Here is a 20,840-nt window from a genome sequence, read left to right as displayed (position 1 = left end):
AAGGAAGAAGTAAAATAAACTCCTATCTGAATGCTGGTATACCTCCCTGACCGTCTTCTCCATCCTGAGGAGTATCAAGCTCTCTGCCGCCCTCCACGCCCCCTTTCCCGTCTTAGGAAACGCACTGCAACAGACACTGTGGGGGAAAGGGAAGGATACAAACTAAATTAATAATTAACTTTTAAGACTGGTTATGATGAAACTAGTGACCATGGTTCTTGCCTACTAGAGCATACCTAAAAAATGAGTTAAACTTTTATCTTAAGGAAAACAGCCTGCTGTTTTAGGGGAAGTGGCAAACAAACCAGCCAGAAGTTTTTAAAAATGCTTGTCAAGTGCTGGTAGTAATTCTACTTTGATGAAGTCAAACTAGAAGAGAAAATTAAAATATCCCATATCCCAAATATGTATATTTTCTTTGTTTTTTTGTTTTTTTCTTCTTCAAGACAGGGATTCTCTGTGAAGCCTTGGCTGTCCTGGAACTCGCTCTGTAGTCCACACTGGTCTCCAACTCACAGATAATCTGCCTGCCTCTGCCTCCTGAGTGTTGGGATTAAAGACATGTGCCACCCAGCTATATTTTCTTTGTTAAGAATAAGTCTCCTGAAGCCCAATCTGGCCTCCAACTTGCTATATAGCAAAGGATGACCCTTAGCTCCTGATCCTCCTACCTTCCAAGGGCTGGAACTACAAGCTTGCATTACCACACCTGGTTTTGTTTACTACTGGGTATTGAACACACTACTTTGTGAATGGTAGTTAAGCGCGCTATGCAGTGAGCTACATTCCCCTGTCCCCTCCCTAAGTGTATATAAGTGTATATATTTTAGAAAGCAGATATGGTCATCACTATATCACCAATACAGACATATATATTTGGGGGGACGGGGTTCAAGACAGAATGTCCTGGACTGTCTTTGAAGACCAAACTAGCCTCGAATTCAAAGAGATACTCCTGCCTCTGCCTCCCTGAGGACTGGGATTACAGGCATGTGCCACCACGCCCAGCTTAGATATATATAATATATAATATATATATATATATATTTTAAACTTGTTATCAAATTCGCAAAAAGACCAAGAACAGTCTTCAGAAAGAACCTAACTAGTAAAGTTCCAAGAGATGAAGAATGTATCTTCACTCCACTGGCTATTCCAAAGCCACCCTTGCATGGTTCCTAAGTAACTGTCTGTGTCTGTACCCAGCTGTACTACAAGCAGTCGGTTTATGACATGGTTTTAAATGGCCAAAGATAAGAGGGGCATTTTTTTTTTCTTATTTTTTTTCTATGAAGTTGCGTTTGTTTGTTTATTGGCCTGTTTGATGTATGTGTGAAACAATTCAACGGTAAACCAGAATTTTATTTTACTTAGTTTTTCTGACAACAACAAAGGGAATACACTTTAAGATCTTTTATCAGCAGCCACAGGCCTTGTAATCCCAGCACCCAAGAGGCAGAGGCAGCCAGATCTCTGTGAGTTCAAGGCCAGCCTGGTTTACAAAGTGAGTCCAGGACAGCCAAGGAATACAAAGAAACCCTGTCTCAGAGAGAAGAATTTATATCAGCTGATACTGTTCTAGCTAACTGATATTGCTCTTTGATTGTCCTGAAATACTTGCCAACTGATAGATGGGAAAATTACTGCAGGATTTTTAAACCATAAATTTTGTGAACAAGTACTGACAAATAATATGTTAATTTATTTAATATGGAAAACATTCCCTAGAAACATGTTTACTACCCTCTAGACTACTCTACAGTGAGCCCTTGATTGCTGCTATCTCTGGTTGAAGTTTTATATGTTTGCACACAACTTCTTACTGCTGTTGGGAAATATATACTGTTTAGAGTTTTTGTATCTGATATTCAAATTTTTCTTCCAGATTCAAAATAAACCAGAAAAGAAACCTGCGACGCCACTTCCACCTGCAGCCACCCTCCCAAGCAGTCCCCAGCCTGTCTCCTCTGTTCCTTGTGAGAACGATGTTGTGAATACACCGTTGTCCATAAACATTCCACAGTTCTACTTTCCTGAAGGACTCCCAGACACCTGCAGTAACCATGAACAAATCCTAAGCAGAATCGAAACTGCTTTCATGGATATTGAAGATCAGAAAGCAGATATTTATGAAATGGGGAAAATTGCAAAGGTAATATAACTACTGCAGTGCCAGCATTATCCCTCTTCAGCGCCTCTTTGCTCTGGCTTTAAGCACAGGTTTGGTTTTGATCTTCTTATGATGGAAAGTATTTGATCCTACGACATCTCCAGCAGTGGTCCTTCCTCATAGTACTCTTTTGTAATCAGGGCTGACCTTGAACCCGACTTGCAGATTAGATTGGCCTTGGAATTTAGCCATGTTTCCAGGCTGTAGTTAAGAGGCTAAAGATTATAATGGCCTGAGAGCCACAATGAAGCAAGTAGGAAATCAAGGAATGCCTGAGACCTCATGTGCACTTCCACTTGGAAGGAATCATTTTTTTTATTTTAAAATTTTATTCTTTAAGATAAAGTACTAACTTCTCTTTGTATTTCAGTGCCTCCCCGGTCAGGCCCCAAAGATACTCTAAATGCCCAATTCCTGTTTGCTGCATGTGCCTAGCTCTCTTGCCTGCTCACAGCTGTGGACATATTACACTCCCTACTTCTCCTTTGTGATGGATTCCCACTCCTACCAACTTCCCCAATATCTACCAAAGACCTCTCTCTCACCCTATTTGCAAAAGTGCACTTTCTAAGCTTGTCCCACCCTCTTCCCTAACTTACCCTACTGAGCTTTTTTGTTGCTATTCAATGGATCACAAAAGTTTTTTGTTATTCTTTCTTCACCCTCTCCCCATGTTAGAACTTATTTGATGGTTCTTAGATGTTTCTAACAAAATCTATACTCCAGAACTAAGAATTGACTTGTCTGCATTGTTTACCTTGAAGAAATTAATCCCCCAAGAACTTACTAGAAGTCATAGGAGGAGCTCAGGTAAAGAACAATTCCTCTAACTTCTATATGGTGCAGTTTCTATGTGCATTATATCAATGATCATAAGCCAAATAAGCCAACTCTGGATAAATAGCCATCTACACTAAAGGGTCTCTTTTTGGGGTACTAAGTTTCCTTACCCAACTCCCTGAGAGATAGCTACTGTGCTAGAAGATAGACTGAAGTTGGTAACTCCCCTAACTATGCTGAAGCTACAGAACTGAATATAAAATACAAAATTGAGCAAGCATAAGTAAAATCTGCAAACCAAAACTTCAGAAACCAGAAAAATCTATAAAGAAAGGGTTTTGAAGCATTACAGATACTAACCAGAAAAAAAAAGATGATCAGGTCCTGAGATAGGTTCCAGAAACTACCACCAGATAGGTTCGAAGCAGCTGGAAAATGTCTACCAGATTAAAGCTAAGAACCTTTTTTTTTAAATAGACATTGGAGAAGGAAAGCACTGATCTACACTGGCTATAGATAGAAAGACAGGACAGTGCAAAGCAGGAATAGCTTTGGGGTAAGAGAGTCATCTGGGTTAGCTAGATTACAGTCAAATAAACAGGACTGGTTTGTAAAACACACACACACACACACACACACACACACACGTCTTCATAATTAAGTTTACTAGAACCTCTCAGAACTTTTTTTATCAGCTGTTGACAGCTTACAATTTATGAAACAATTTATGATAGTTTTCTTGGAATGCTTCAAATGAGCAAATGAGAAGAAACTGTTCCAGATATGGAGCTGGGGGCCTCGTGTCTAGAGAGCTCTGTGGTGATTTGAATGAAATGTTTCCTATAGTCCTGAGCATTTGAATCCTTAGTCCCCAACTCATGAAGGTGTTCGGAAGGTTCAGGAGGAAATATGTCATTGGAGGTGAGCTTTGAGAGTATAAACCCTTCCATCATTTCTAGTTCACTCTCTCTGCTTGAGGTTCAAGATTAACACTGTCAGTTTGCTCCCCTAGCCACCACACCTCCACTCTGTAATCATGGACTCTTATTCTTCTGGAACCATAAGCCTAAATAAACTTCTCTGTGAGTTGCCCTGGTCATGGCCCTGGTCATCCCAGCGATGAGTACCTCATAGCCACACGCCTGCAGCCTTTTCTGTCTTGAATAAAGGTTCCTGAAATAATCCTCCTCCTCTGAATATTACCAGCCCCTTGACTGAGGAACCTATTCACCCTGTTCCTCACAGCCTTGTCCTGCTCCACAGACAAGTCTCCTGCTAACTCTCTACTGACTCATGAGAGGGAAGTAAAGCAATGCCTACTGACCCCATAATATCAAAGGACAGGTAAGCGGAGTAGAGTGAAGGCAGGGAAAGAAAGGTCCTGTGGTGTTGGGAACCAAAGGAAGGGCTTCACCAGTTATATGATGTACTATCCGCCCTTATGTGGTAGCATGGACAGATGCCTATATTGAAGCCAGCACTGTGGAGAAGTTTTAAAAACAAGGCTGTTTTCTTTTACTAAGCATTAGTAACTATTTATTGTTTATGCTATTAATCAAATGGCATAATAGCCATTTTACACATAAATCACTAGGTTAATTTGATGATAGCCCAAATTTCCATTCTTAGAAGCCAAATCTTTGCGTTAACTGCTGTAAGACATTAACTGGAGCTTAGATAGCGAGATGTACTGAAATGAAGGTGTACATATATATTTAGTTCAAAAGTTACTTTTTTAAAAAAGATTATATTTATTTATTATTTATATAGTGTTCTGCCTGCATGTTAGCTTGTACGCCAGTAGAGGGCACCATATCTCAGTATAGGTGGTTGTGAGCCACCATATGGTTGCTGGGAATTGAACTCAGGACCTTTGGAAGAGCAGACAGGGCTCTTAACCACTGAGCAATCTCTCCAGCCCTCAAAAGTTACTTTTGAGCTAGCATGATAGCACATGCCTGTGATCCAGTCTTGAGTTCAAGCCCAGTGTGAGTTACAGAGCAAAACTCTGTCTCAAAAGTGAAAGTTAGATTATGTTCATTGTTTTGCCTTTTTGGGGGGGGCGGGTGTTAGGACCTCTATAGGCCTAACTACTTAAATGTGTTTTAGTTTTGACACCATATCAGCTACTTATATTAAAATTTGCTCTGTATTCCTTAATAGTGTGTGTGTGTGTGTCCGTGTGTGTCCACAGAGGCTAGAAGAGGGAGGGCATCAATCCATCAGAGCTGGAGTTACAGGTGGTTGTGAGTCACCTGATGTGGGTGCTGGGAACTGCAGGAACAGTATGTTCCTTAGCCAGCTCTACAGCCCTGGGTCTTTGTTCTTAAAACCACTTATTTTAAAAATTTGTTTGTATCTTCCAGCTACCTAATTTTATTTAACCTAGCTTTTATTTGGGTCCTACTTCTTAGCACTTAACTAAATTGTGATTATTATCAACATTCTTTACAAAGTGTCTTTTTTTTTGCCATGAGGCAGTCAGCTGTGTCTTTAGCATTTACTGCCCATCCTCTTACACCAGCTTAATGTAGGAAAGGGAGAAGAGAGGCTGCCATTAAGGAACAGGAAGGGAGGAGATTGTGAGAGCAGTAAATGAATGTTTGTGTATTCTTGCAGTTTATAAAAATGTTTGGGGAACCAGCTTATGTTTGTAACCCACACTTAGTGGTGCTTAAGTGTAGCTGTAAAGACTAGAGTCAGTTTTTTAAGTGTATAGAAAACCTTGTTTATGAAATCAGCAGCTGTTGGTGTAGTTTGGCCTGTTCATTCATCTTAGACCTCACACAGCCACAGAGAACTTAACATCCATTAATGTCTGGTTAAAGTTTTAGTATGTACGTTATAATTTACTTTACACACCTTCAAGTTGTGATAGAGAAAAAAAAAATAAATAGAAAATAAACCTAACAGGATAGTGTAGACATAGAAACTGAGCAACAGAAAGAAAAGTGTCTGTCAGATACTGACAGAGCCTCTAACATAAAACTGCAGAAAAGAATAAAACTCTCATTTGGGTACGCAAAGCCCTCCAGCTCCTCTCTCCTGGGAGGCATAGCACCATCCAGAGGTGTGCCTTGTGCCTTATGGGGAGCACCTTTGTACTTCAGTTTCATCTTCTACAAAGTAGAATAAAAAAAAAATTAAAGATATCTACGCTCTTATGAATGAGAATTCATGTGAACACCCAATGAAATGATACCCTTGAAAACACTTTAAAATATTGAAAGAACATGGCAGATATTAAATAATCTCCTGTGAATATCAGAACAACTTTGCTTTATAGTCTTACTGTTGTTGGGCCATTCTTAAGTCAAATTATAGGTGTTAGTCAAGTTTTCTTTACTCTTTAATTACCATATTCTTTTGCTTCTTTTAAAGCTGTTTTCTAAGTGTTTTTTCTGTATCACTTGTCACCCATTTTTTTACTTAAAAAAATATTCACACTAGTTTATTCTTTCTTGTGTTACTAAAAATCCCATTAGGTGCTTTCAGATTTATATCACTTACTTTCCAGGTTCTTGCTGGCCTTCTGGCTCCTTTTACCCTAATTCATTTACTTTCAGTAACTGTAGCCATGTGTCTCTTTAAAGTGGTCACGGTGCAGGTCCACAGACCTGGCCGTTATTCCCTTTTCCATTCTTTGTCCTTGCATGGTGTCTGGTCGGGCCTGACACCCTTATGCTGCCTAACACTTGGGTCTTCAGGTACAATGACCTTTTCTACTCTAGTCCAAAGCATTTTCATTATTATATTTTATCTTTGTGGTTTTGCCTTTGAATCATAATGAGTTCATGTATTAATGTCTTGCTGACTTATAATACTCCTTATGAACTGACATACCTGCACTTTAACAGCAGTCAGAGAGAGAGAAAAGATTATTTTTCTCCCTTCACTTGCAGAAAGGACTTTTCCTTTCTGCCTCATTATTTTCAGCTACTATTTTTTTTTCTATTTTTCCTACTCTGGGGGGTATTTAAAATTCTTTTTCATGCAATATTTTTAATCATGTTTTTTCATCCTCCAACTCCTCTCAGATACCAACCCCAACTTTATGTGCTCTCTCTCTGGCTCAAATAAACACACACACACACACACACACACACACACACACACACACACACACACACACACACACCAAAAAATCAAAAACAAATAACTAAAAGATCAATAAGACAAAATGCCAAAAGGTAACAAAAAGTTTACCTCAAAAACAACGGAGTTCATTTGTTTACCCCAAAAACAACGGAGTTCATTGTGTTGGCCAACTACTCCTAGAGTGTGGTTAATATGCCCAGTGACATTGGAGAAAACTGATTTTATCTTTGCCAGTGGGTATCAATTGCAAATGCTTTCTTGGTTAAGGGTGGGACCCTGTGTCTACTTGCCCCTCTCAGTGCTGGGACCTCATCTGGCTTGAACATGTGCAGGTCTTGTGTGGTGTGCTGCCACAGCCTCTGTGAGTTCATATGAGCATCAGTGCTGCTGTATCTGAAGGCCCTGGTTCCTTGAAGTCATCCATTACTTCTAGCTCTTAAAACCTTCTGCTCCCTCCTCTGCACAGATCCTTGAGTCTTGAGAGGAGGGCTTTGAAAATTTATTTATTTATTTATTATGTATACAGTGTTTTGCTTGCATGTATACCTACACACCAGAAGAGGGCACCAGATCTCATCATAGATGGCTGTGAACCACCATGTGGTAACTAGGAATTGAACTCAGAACCTTTGGAAGAGCAGAGAATGCCCTTAACCTCTAAGCTATCTATCTCTCCAGCTGGAGAGGAGGGCTTTGATAAGGACATCTGATTTAGAACTGAGTGCTCCAAAGTCTCTCACTGTCTGCACCTTGTCCACTAGTGCCAATTCTCATCTACTGCCAAAGCTTCTCTGATGGTGGCTGAGTGATACACTGATCTATGGGCCAGCACTATGTCATTAGGAAGCATCTTATTGGTATATTTCACTAGCAGAATGACAGTAGTAGGTTTGGGAGAAAGATCTCAACCCAAGGGAATGGAAGTTGTTTAGTAGAAGTCGCGCTACAAAAGGTGGTAAGTACACAGCTTCTGGAAGGCTTGCAGCTGAAGTCAGTGGCTCTCCTGATACTGAGCTTGAAAATTCTTGATCTCTTCTAATTCTGAAAAATTCTTGATTGATTCAAGTGGTTAGAGTTTCAAATTTTTTGGCAATCCACTTCTACTGTGGCTTTCTTTCCCCTTGTTGCTATAATAAAATGCTCTAATCAGAAACAACTTGGGGAAGAAAGAGTTTATTTGGCTTACATTTTCAAGTCGCAATCTTTCATTGAGACTGTTCAGGGCAGGAATTCAAGACAAATACCTAGAGGCAAGAACCGTGAAGACTGCTACTTGCTGGCTCACTGTGTGGTTAATACTCACCCAGCTTCCTTATATAATTCAGGGTCATTTGCCTAAGGATGATGCCACCCACAGTAGGCTGGGCCCTCCTTCATCAACTAATAATCAAGACAGTCCCTCCACTGGCCAGTCAGATCTGAGCAGTTCTTTGATCAAGGCTTTCTTCTCACAGGACTCTAGGCTGTGTCAGGTTAACAATTAACCCTAACTAGGAAAACTTGCAGTTCTCTCTGTGCTTTGTGTCTGTGGCTCCCCCACAGCCAAAATAAAGATGACTCTTTTATCTTTCCCAGCCAAGAGCCTATCACTAAGGCTACCTAGGAACATTTCCTCAAAATTCACTATGTATGAAAAGAGGGACTGGGTTGGGGAAGGTGGATTTGACAGTTCACCTACCCAAAGCTTCTTAATTGTAAGCTTTGTTTTAGCAATCATAGTTTCTGTAATCAACAGAAATCGCAGGGTTGCCAAGCAATACTGTTTTGTTTTCTTGACCTTAGTAGAAGCTTTCAACCTCTGCTTACGCAGTCTTAAACTCTGGATGTCAGAAGCTCTAGTCTGCAACATCCATCACTGAATTTATTGGCAGGATTGATTCTACTGATCAGGCTGGCGAGTTATGCCACTGTCCTTACTCACTGGTCAGTGTGTGTCACACTCAGTCAGAGGGAACCTTCCCAACATAGGAAGACTATTCAAGAAGCCGTTCCCTTTCTAGACCCACCAGACTCATTTCAGGAAACCCTCAGTTCTATTCTGCTTATGAATAAACTTCATTGTTCCCAGAGGCAGTAGTCTGCTCTGTTTTTACCTCATCTTTGTCTCTACTGTGAACTAGCAACTGTCTTGGGATTTCCCAGGATAGATAAAGTCCAACTAGGAATCTTCTGTGAGGATCTTCTGTGCAGAGTTTCATGCCAGGAGTAACTCCCCTAAACCTAAGGTAGCTACACATCTAGTGTTCCTCCAGAGGAGAGCCTTCCCTCTGCAGTGCAAAGATGGACAGTGAAACTAGAGGGCTCCTCCTGCACAGAGTTCTAGATTGGAAACATGCTTTCCATGTATGGACAAAATTAGGAAGATTTGGAGTATATATTAATATTTATGTGCTATTGGAAATAAATTTTCCCTTTAAGAAAAAATTGGTAATTTAGTAAGAACTCTTTCTTGCAAGAGTAATTGGGTACTACTTAAGGATATTTTTTAATTAAAAATCAGAACATTTTATTAAGGAGAAGAAAAGCTGGAGCTCTTTGTGGTCTTGAAGTTTATTCTAATTCTTTGCTAACATTTTTATAATGCATAGTTACTTGCAATCTTCTAACATAAATGATGCCACTTTGTGTCTTATTTTTTCACCTTTTACTTGAATTATAACCACTTTAATAGATTTGATTGCTGTTTCCTTACACATCCTAGTGTTTTCAGGAAAGGGGGACATCAAATTGTGGGTGGGTGGTGGGTGTGGGACGGGTGCCCGCAGAACTCAAAGGTATCAGATGACCCTGAGCTGGAGTTATAAACACTGGTTGTGAGCCGCCTGCTATGGGTGCTGGAGAGCACTGTGCTTTCTTAGCCACTGAGCCATCTCTGAAGTCCCTTTTCTAGTTTTTTGTTTGTTGCTGTTTTGTAAACCTGGAGCTTAATAACAATAGGCAAGGAGAACAAGGAAGTTGGTAGTAGAGTGTTTTAATGGCAAGTGACCTCATAATAAAAATGACTACATTTTCTGCTCAAGAAATGAAAGACATACAACTAGAAGTTTAGTCATGTCTTTCTAGAAGGTAGAAAAATATATAACGTAAGAGTGACAGGAAGAGGTGCTAGGTTTGGTTTTTTGTTTTTGTTTTTTTGGCAGCTATTATTGGGAGAAAGATTAATTTTGAAAGCAGATAAAAGGCTTTTCACTTACTTCCCCAAACATGGAGTCCTCTGTTTTGTTTGTCTGCCTCCTCCTCCCTCCCCTTTCTCTCATTCACCCCGACAGCCCTTTTATCCACTGTGGCATGACAGGTAAAAGTCCATGTCTCTTCTTTTGACTATGCTATCTCTTCCCTTCCCTTAGCTTACTCTGTTTTGCTTTTGTTTGCAGGTCTGTGGCTGTCCACTCTATTGGAAAGCCCCCATGTTCAAGGCTGCAGGAGGAGAGAAGACTGGATCTGTGACAGCACAGTCATTCGTTGCCATGTGGAAAAAGTAAGCATGAAAGCAGTCATTCTGAGGCTAGGAAAGAACTGGGTGGTCCCTACAAATTGTATTTATCTTATTAGCTTATTCATTTTCTTTGTATCTAATAGTTCAATAAGGAAAATTCTATGATTCATTACCATTTATACCAACAAGCTCTTTGCCACAAGACATTGTCTATTATGCCATTAAATAATGCCAGGTGTGGTGATATATTCCTTAACTCTTAGCACTGAATATGCAGAGGCAAGCAGATCTATGAGTTTGAAGCCAGCCTGGTCTACATAGCTAGTTCCAGGCTAGCCAGGGCTACCTAGTAAGACCCTGACTCAAAAGTGGGGCTAGAGAGATGGCTCAGCAGTTAAGAGCACAGGTTGCTCCTTTAGATGTCCTTAGATTGACTCCCAGCACCCACATGGTGACTTGTAACCTTTTGTGTCTCTAGTTCCTGGGGATCCAAAGCCCTTTTCTGACCTCCTCAGGTACCAGGCATGCATGTGTGTGGTACATAACAGACAAAACACTCATACACATCATTTTTTCTGATCTTTAATATTGCGTTTGTAAACAGTAAAGCAACTCTGCAGAGATACTTTTCAGTAGCTATTTGATAGTTTCTTTCTCGGTTTTACCTATAAAAGTAGAGACTCAGAATTTCAATCCAATAACAATGATAAAAGTAAATAAGGGCTCTCCTTTAAGAGTAGAGCCATGCGTATCACAAGTTCTGCAGGCTAGAGAGGTGGCTCTGTGGATAAGGTGCAAACATGAGGACTTAGGCTCAAATCCCCAGCACCCACATAAAAAGCCGGGTGCGGCTGTGTGTACCTGTAACCTAAACATCACGAGACACAGTAACGGGATCCCAGGGGCTCACTAGCCATCCAGTCACAGCAGCCATATCCATTTATTGAAATGAGTTGTCATCTTTGGGAAAAACAACTTCTGCAGAAAAGCAAATGAACAAAAAGTCATGATGGGCAAGTCTGCAGGAAACTGTTCACAGAGTTATGTAGCACCGTAACTGAATTCATCCCTCCTGTAGTAAAAGAAGCCTAGAGGATGCCTGTACATTGTCAGTTACTAAAATGGTTTGGGTGCCCTCTAGTGGCAGTTTCTCTAAAAACACCACTTAAAAACCAGATTGTGAAAGGAAGGCTCAAATGTAAGTGAATGAAGGTTTGAGTCACCATTCCTAGGAAAGGGGTTTGAGTTTTAAAAAAAAATTTTTTTAATTTCACCCTTCACAGAAAGCAATTTAAGTTCCAAATACAGTATATTAAAATATTTAAGGGCTGGAGAGATGGCTCAGTGGTTAAGAGCACTGCCTGCTCTTCCAAAAGTCCTGAGTTCAATACCCAGCAACCACATGGTGGTTTACAATCATCTGTAATGCGATCTGGTGCCCTCTTTTGGCATGCATACAGAACACTGTATACATAATAAATAAATAAAAAAATAAAATATTTAAGTCAGGCATAAGGGCTCATGCCTGTAATTCCAACACTTTGAAGGCTAACTGAGGAAGATTGCTATCACTTCCTGCCTAGCCTGAGCTACAGTGTAAGTTTTTTTCTTAAGTCCAAAAAGTATTCAGGCATAAATAATGAACTAGAAGGTGATAATACAGAACTCAAACATTTTGGCATACACATGCGCACCCTGGCCTGCTCTGAAAATGTGTAGAGTTTTTACAGCTACGTAGCTCATGTTGCAGTTGTTCCACAGGAGTACAATTCTGCTGGTGACCACGCACCGCACTGTGCACTCCTTACAGGGAGTAGAACTCCTTCTATTTCCTTTTATCCAAGCTCCTTCAAGGCCAGATACAATACCTCACATACAGTTAGCATTCAATAGAGCATTCAAGAAGGAAAATAAAATTTGGAGTTGATAATTGAATTTAGAGAATAAAATTTTTTTTTTTAAATTAAAAGACTTCAAAGTTTCGACCCAGATAACAAAGACCTGCACACATGTTTTGGTTTTTTTCTTGTTTGTTTGTTTTGTTTTTCAAGACAAGGTCTCTCTGTGTAGCCCTGGCTGTCCTGGAACTCACTCTGTATGCCAGGCTGGCCTCGAACTCATGGAGATTCTCCTACTCTGCCTCCTAAATTCTGGGATTAAAGCCATGCTCTACCACTACCTGGCTTGGTCACCATTTAAAAAAACAGTCCAGAGAAAGGACTAGTTTGAAAAGCTTTTAAATTTTCCTTTTTCAGTGTTTTGACTTTTCTGTCAGAGTATATGGAAATACCCAGCAAATTGTTGGAGGTGAAGAGTTCTAGAAACTTAGAAGACTTAACAGAGACGGGTTTTCTAAAACTTGTTCTTTCGAAGTCAAAGTTTAAAATCCCCCTGTCAGGCTGGTCATGAATATGTCAGCCTAACAGTAGCGGCAGTGGTGGTGCACACCCTTAACTCCAGCACTCAGGAGGCAGAGGCAGGCGGATCTCTGTGAGTTTGAGACCAGCCTAGTCTACAATACTAGTCCAAGACAGCCAAGGCTACACAAAGAAATCTTGTCACGAAAAAAGCAAAAAACAAAAACAAAATAAAAAGACTGTGACATCTCCTCCAGTGCACAGTAATCTATCTAAGGTCTTTCCTTCTTACTGACTCAGAAGCTGTGGCTCTGTGTGTCCTGTGTTACACTGAAGCAGTTCATCTTACCCCATGGTCTCAGTCTCAAAAACACTCTAGAAGAAAAGTTTACCATCTTGTAGTTGATACTTATTTGACGAAAATCAGTATGGAAGCCACTGAAAAGGGAGCATTTGGGCAGCAGGGTAGCTTAGTAGGAGGGACTTGCACAAAGCTTGCACTTTAATCCCCAGCACTGAAAATGAAAAAACAAGACTTGAGTCTTAATCTAAATAGCACCCAAGTCAGACTAAAACTCCCAGCCTGTCCATGTGTAGTCACTGTATGCACTGAGCAGCAGAGCTCCCGGCCTGTCCATGTGTAGTCACTGTGTGCACTGAGCAGCAGAGCTCCCGGCCTGTCCCTGTGTAGTCACTGTATGCACTGAGCAGCAGAGCTCCCAGCCTGTCCATGTGTAGTCACTGTATGCACTGAGCAGCAGAGCTCCCGGCCTGTCCATGTGTAGTCACTGTGTGCACTGAGCAGCAGAGCTCCCGGCCTGTCCCTGTGTAGTCACTGTATGCACTGAGCAGCAGAGCTCCCAGCCTGTCCATGTGTAGTCACTGTATGCACTGAGCAGCAGAGCTCCCTAACCATTGTTTCTTTTGCAGGTTGCTAAGAAGCCATCATGACGATGCCTCCAAGTTCGTCTGGCTTCTGGCGAAGCCCAGCTGCAGCTATCTAGAACAGGAGGATTTTATTCCTTTACTGCAGGTGATTTTTAGTATCTTTCCAAAATGGGATTTATTTTTGGAATTTGAAAAGAGGCTGTTTGTTTGACTGAATGGTTCTGGGGTTGTCTGTCTGTTAGGGACAGCATCTTACTGTATGGCATGGACTACATCAAACTCCCTATTCCAAGTGCTAGGTTTAAGCTTATGCCACCATGACTGGTGAGAGGATTTTTTTTTTTTTTCATTTTGAAGTGTGATTATAATACTGTGCAGTTGAGCTACACGCATCTAGAAGCCAGATTGCTAAGGATGGTTTTTAAATTTGTTGTAGTAGTAAAAAGTAGTAAAATCTTTTGTTAAATGAATCTACAACAGACCCCACAATATAAAATAGACAAAACAGGGCTGTTCCCACTGCATCCAGCCTCCTCCTTAGTCATTCACAGTAATCACTGAAGCATCTTATGAAACTTTAGAATTTGCAAAGATAGCTTGGAAGATGCTAAAAATCAACCATAATTAAGGACCTAGCAGGAACTCATAGCATCTGGAAGAGAGAAAATCTGTTTTCTTAATGGAGTGACACTGGGCATACCAACCATAGTCCAGGGCAAGCCTCATGGTCAGGAAGAGCTGGCCAACATAAAATAATGAACTCGGTGGTGGTGGTGGTGGTGGTGGTGGTGGTGGTGGTGGTGGTGTGTGTGTGTGTGTATATTGGGTTTGGGGGTTTCTTTGCTTGTTTGTTTTTAAGAATGAGAAAAATTGAAGTTGGGGATCCAGGAGGAGCTAGAGACGGGGAAAGAATATAATTAAAATAATGTTGTATGAAAAATTTAAAAAGTAAAAGGAAAGAATCTGTTGAGAAACAATAAAAGGCTGGGGAATAATCAGAACAACTATCATGGCTCTGAAGTCTTAGCTTAGGGCATCTTGACTTTTTTTATTTAAGCACAGATCTCTGATTTTTCCACTAAAATCTGTTTGTAACAGAAGATTAGAATAGGAAGAAGAGCTGTGCATGGTGGTGCTTGCCAGTGCCTATCTATTATCCTAGCACTAGGAGATGGAGCAAGAATATGTAACCTACACTACTAAACACACCAAGCTCTGTCTCAGGAAACGGATGAGTGAAGGAATGAGAGAACGGAAACTTGAATCAAGCATACTGAGATTCGCAAACAGTTGCCACCAGCCCTCAAACGTAGACAAGAACAGAGTATAAAGAAAATACTCGTAGGAGAGAAAAAGAGAGACACAAAGCCTGCCTATCAGAGCACTCCAGCCTAGGAGTAATTTCAGTTAAGGGCAACAGGCCTTATTACTGTCACCAGATTTCAAGGAGATGAGTAATTTACATTATTTGCATAGGCTCTCTGTTTACTCATCCAGGGAACTCACTTGTGTGGAAGGTTTCACTAATAGAGCCAAATAAATGAAAAAACAGTACACTTCCCACTTTTTCCTTTTCTGTTTAGAGATGTTAAAACCTATTGTTTACAAATGTTTTTTACATGTGGAAAGGATATGTATCAGATCTTTAATAAATCTCAGAACTATGTTTTGAGATGGAGTGTTGGCCCAATGGTTAAAAGCAGAGCTCTGAAGGGAGAAGGTATCTGAATGGAAGGGCATCCCGAGAAAGGGTGCCCAAGAACCACACAGCTCTGAGAGGAGGCCTCAACAGAGGCGCTGCAGCTCCCAGGGGAGGGTAGCCCCAGCTGAGCTGAAGCTCAGGAGCCTCAGCACCACCCCATATCTGCTTCTTCTACTTTCTTCATTGCTTCTTGGCTTCTTCCAATGAGAGTCACGCCAGGCAGCAAATCTCTTACAAGAGATTTATCGGAGGGACGAATCCAGCAGTGACTGCCTCTGCTCCCAGGAAGAGGCAGCAGGGAACTGAGCAGACACAGCCTTTTATAAAGGGTTTCTTAGGGGAGAGCTTTTCAGGACAAAGATTTCCAGAGTGAGGATTGGAGAGATTTCAGGCCCTATGCTTGGGGAGCTCAGGGATTGGTGGCTTTTTATTCAGACTTTTCACCTAAAATTATCTGGGATGGGTCCTATTGAAGGACTGGAGATGACCTTTGTGACAGTTTCAGAGGCTAGAAACACTGTTATGACAGTAAAGTCTAGGGGAGGGGCCTAGCTGCCGGAGCTCCTCAGGCCAGGGCCTGGCCACTTTGCTGCCTTGAGGGTTTACAGAGTATACAAAGTTTAAAAGGGAGTGCCTCCCCCCCACCCGCAGCCTTCCCCCCCTCCCCCCCCAAGCAGGACGACTTTCCCTGCAACTTGAGTCAGCATGAATAGCCTACAGAGACTGGAGTGGAGAGGCTTCCACCAAGGACAGCTCCTGCACTGTTATCTCACAGGATATTCCACTGGGGTTGAGTTGGGAAAGTATGCACTTGTAGACAGCCCCCACGGTGGCATTTCACAATGGCAGCATGCTGAGGAAGCCTTGCTACCGAACAGAAACCACCATTTTGACAGATGCCTCCATTTTGATAGCTGCTATGGCAGCAGCACAGGCTGGGACAAGAAAGAGGAGTCACCACTTTGACAGCTCTTGTGATGCACAGATCAGGGACTTCACATGATGCCAGTGATAGGCCCTTCTCTTGAGATAATGCCAGTGAGACCTGGAAAGAGGCATGCCAGTGACAGACACATGGGCCTCCAATGACTAGAGCTGATTTTCCCTTGGTTATACCCACTTATCCGGCCAGCTAAAGAGGGGAAAGGCTTCTTTATATCAGTTTTAGCTTATTTATTTTACTTCTTCAAGAAATTATGGTGTTGTGACTCTGAGTGTTTCCTAACAACATAACGAGATTCACTTCCCTCTTCTTATCAGAATAATTTGGGAAAGAAGAAATGGAACCAAAAATGTGTTTTCATTTGTATTGTGAAAATTAAATTGTTAATTCTTTTATACAAACCCTATGGAAACAAATTTTTAAACTCTAAGTGAAATGGACAATTTTCTAGAAAGACACATGTGACTTACCTAGATTGACCTCATTTGATTTGGAAAATTTAACAGACAGATTTTTACAGAAGTTGTAAAGATGTTAATGAGCTACTTCTCTAAAAAGAACTAATGACAGGTAGTTTCACAAGAGAAATTGTCCAAATTTTCAAAGACCAGGTAGTCTTTATGTTCTATAAATCAATCATTCCAGAGTATTGAAATGGCTCCTGTATAAGTAATTTCTAAAGCAGATATCACTGGTACCCTAAGTCAAGTGAACACAGTACAAAGAAAACTGCAAATAAGTGCAATTTCATGACTAGTGATAAAACGTAATAAAATGGTACCAAATAGAATATGCCATGACCCAGTGGCGTTTATCCCAGAAAATGTGGGGCTCAAGAGATGGCTCAGTGACTAAGAACACTTGCTGCTCTTGCCAAGGACCTGGGTTCCACTTCTTCCTGCAGTAGATGATGATTAATACAGAGACCCACACCTGGTCAGTGTGCAGAGCAGAAAAGACTATGGAATGTTCAACTAAGTAGGACAAGAATCATTATAGAAGAGGGGCAAAAAGATTATAAGTGCCAATGATCATAGACATCAACATAAAACAGTATTTGCCAAATATGACAGGGTTATGGCCTGGTGGCTACTAAAGGAGAGAAATGGCCCTCAGGGATGTCGCCCTTAAGAAACTACCCACATCCAGTAAATGGTCTTGCACTCACACACATACATGCAGCACTGAATGGACCTGGTGAAATTTTTAAAAAGAAGACATGAAGTTGAGAGATGAAAAATGGCAGGCAATGAGGGAGGGAGTGGGAGGGTACATTTGACCAAATACATTGTAGGCATGTATAAAATTTTCAAACCAAAAACCAAATACATTGTATATATTTATTTCTCAATGATGTTAGTAGCTCTGTTGGTATAGTCGGATTGAACAAATAAGTAACTACACTGTAGATGAGAGCCAGGTTTCTTACTTTTATAGTTACAAAGAAAAGCAGGGCTTGAGTAAACTTTGTGGTATTGGATTGGAATTAGAATTCCTTGCTAATACGGAATATTTGATATCTATCCGTATAGTTTCACAAGGGCACATACATGTGTCTCCTAGTTATGCTTACAGGGTCTGAGAGCAGAGATGCTCAGTAATAATGGACACGCTCAGTACCTAGACTCAAGTCCTAAAACTATTCTCCACTAAAACAAACTATAGACTCTTAGGGAAAAGGGTGATACAAGCTATAGGGAAGGGAAAACACAGGACGAACTTAAAGTACAAAAGGACAGGGCAGTCAGAAGGACAGAGAGTCCTAAACGAGAGTTCCACATGGCCAAATCATATAGTGCCTGTGTGGTGCACTGGAAGGGGACCCAGCATCATTTTTGTGCTTTTCCTGATGAAAATATGTGAATTTAATCTAACAGAAAAGTTAAGACAAAGCCAACTGAGAGGTGTAACTTACAGGAATTCATTATAATCAGTGCAATCATGAAAGCCAGAAAGAACCATCGCAGATCAGAGACCAGAGAGACCACGAAGATTAAACGCGGTAGACTAGAGGGACAGAACTGGGAAATGGTGAGGTTTGACTAAGGTCTATAGTTCAGTGCTATACGGACATTTATTTTCTAGTTTTGATAATTGTTCTGTGGTTTGTGACTTACTATCTTAGGAAGCTGGAAGGAAGACATAGAAAATTTCTCTGCAGTGTTTTTCACAATTCATCTGAAAATTAAACTTATTTCCAAATTTACAAAACCACAAGCAATAAAATCCAGTTTAAGCTGTATTGATAGAACGATATTTCTGGTTTGGCATTTGCACTTGCCTCTGGCTATTAATTTACGAGTAACTATTTCTAACATTCTCTAGAGTCAAAGTACTTTAAAATTCCAATTAGGCAATTAAAAATAATTTTCAATGTTTTACCTAATAGTCTCCCACAAGAACAAGATAATAGATTTTAAGATAAACAAAATTTTTGTTTGTTTTTTGCTTTTCGAGACAGGGTTTCTCTGTGTAGCGTTGGCTGTCCTATACTCACTTTGTAGGCCAGGCTGGCCTTGAACTCACAGCAATCTGCCTGCCTCTGCCTCCTGAGTGCTGGGGTTAAAGTCATGCACCACCACGCCTGCCAAGATAAACAAAATCTTAAGTTTAAAATGAATTTGTCCACATCATCATCTTTTTCTTTGAAATATAATTTCACTCAATGGTTCGGCCTCAAACTTGGAATCTTTCTGTCTTGTCACTTCTCTCACTTGTGAAAATGCAAGTGTGCTAGCACAGCTGGCTACAACTGTTTAAAAAAATAAAGACAGAGAAGAAAACTAATGGGCATAAGCTTGGCTCTGTAGCTTTTTTTTTTCTCTTTCAAAAATTTCATGTTTCTACATTAAGAAAATCATTTTTGTTGGCTTCTCTGTCATAACTCTTAGTAAACCTTTTCAACCTTTAATGTGTCAAGATTACAGTACATACATACCTCTAAGACATTTGACTCACAAATCACCAAATTAGTTAATTTTAAATCTTCATATTTAAGCATATTATTATATGCATGTAGAACATTATATATTATAAACATGCTTATAATTAGGTATTAATTAAATATTCAGTGCATTATGCAGTGTTCCAGAATAGAAGATTTGCTCAAGTGTCAGCCTATTCTGGAAGAAGAGAAAACTTCTAGGCAGCTTTTTTGTTTTGTTTGTTTTTTGTTTTTTTTAATCTGTTAACTTAGTTTTGATTTCAATCTTTTTAAGGATGTGGTAGATACACACCCTGGCCTCACCTTCCTAAAAGATGCTCCAGAATTCCATTCCCGCTACATCACCACGGTAAGATGAGTGCTGATTTGTTGTAATAAAGCTGCTTAAGTTGCCTCTTTATTGTTATCTAGTACCCAGGCTTTTGCATTGTTGTACAAAAGGTAATTTGGACTATAATAATTATTTTAAATAGAAGATAAAAGTGAAAGTAAATAAGTATTTTTATATGTATTCATATTCCTTCACATGATCAATATTTAAAAGAGGTCTATGATATAAAATTGCCCTAATATTCTGTCTGGTATTATTAGGAATATATTTACTCTTTTTCAAGATACATTTTCATCTTATTTTATTTGTATGGGTATTCTGCCTCCATGTATATCTGTGCTCATGTGCATGCAGTGCCTGAGGAAGCCAAGAGAGGGCATCATATCCCCTAGACCTGGAGCTGCAAGTTTGTTGTGAGCTGCCATGTGGGTTCTGGAGATCTATGGGTCCTCTGGAAGAGCAGCCAGTGCTTTTAATCCACCTCTCTACCCAATGTCCTTACTGTTACAGATTTCCATATTCGGTGAGCTTTAGCATTTCCAAGTAATACTGAAAATAATTGTCAGCAGATTATTCCCTTAAAAAAGTCTCTAGACCCCTGAAAGTGTCTAGAAATAATGAGAAGTAGCTTATGTGTAAACAGAACAAACCATGTAGGAATCTGAAATAACATTCTCACAATTCCAGCTGGTTGAGGTGCTCACACTCCTGTTCCCAAGGTAGAGTCTGATCTAATGAGCCACAAGTAGATGCCATTATGAGTGAGAGGGTGCAGGCCAGTAGTACAGTCTCTGCCCAAATAGTCCCAAGATTATTTGGGGATGGGGTATCCAAAGCACAAGCTCAAGATACACTTCATATTCACAGATGCACTCAAGTGAGACAGCCTTTGCCAATAGCTTACTTAGATAACTCAGGTAAACAGGGCAGTCTCCTCTAGGGAGAACTCTGTCAGTCTGAGAATATAATTCTATAATAACAAATAGCTACTGTGTTATTTAAGTATCTTCCTCTCCTTGGATTGTCTTCCTTTCCTTCCCATTGGCTGTCTTGATGCTAAAACACATGGTAAAATTTTGGCCAATAAGAAGGCTCAGCAACTAGACATTGTGATGTCTGCCTTTAATCCAAACACTCAGAAGGCAGAGACTGGCGAATCCCTATGAATTTGAAGGCCATCCAGGTCTACAT

General features: G+C 40.4%; 1 protein-coding gene across 2 annotated transcripts in view; it reads left to right on the top strand.

The window, feature by feature from the left end:
* Ppp2r3a (protein phosphatase 2 regulatory subunit B''alpha) overlaps positions 1 to 20,840 on the top strand; it is an 89,044-nt gene that overhangs the window by 19,089 nt on the left and 49,115 nt on the right. For both annotated transcript variants that reach the window (XM_051140636.1, XM_051140637.1), the window contains exons 2-5: positions 1,886 to 2,152; positions 10,423 to 10,526; positions 13,772 to 13,874; positions 19,593 to 19,667. In XM_051140636.1, coding sequence (XP_050996593.1) covers positions 1,886 to 2,152; positions 10,423 to 10,526; positions 13,772 to 13,874; positions 19,593 to 19,667 — 549 coding nt within the window. The remainder of the gene's footprint in view (positions 1 to 1,885; positions 2,153 to 10,422; positions 10,527 to 13,771; positions 13,875 to 19,592; positions 19,668 to 20,840) is intronic.

Source organism: Acomys russatus, chromosome 32 (assembly GCF_903995435.1).
Source record: "Acomys russatus chromosome 32, mAcoRus1.1, whole genome shotgun sequence".
In the NCBI taxonomy this organism is placed as follows: Eukaryota; Metazoa; Chordata; class Mammalia; order Rodentia; family Muridae; genus Acomys; species Acomys russatus.
Note: the sequence above shows the minus strand (reverse complement) of the source record. Positions and strands in the feature narration are given on the sequence as shown.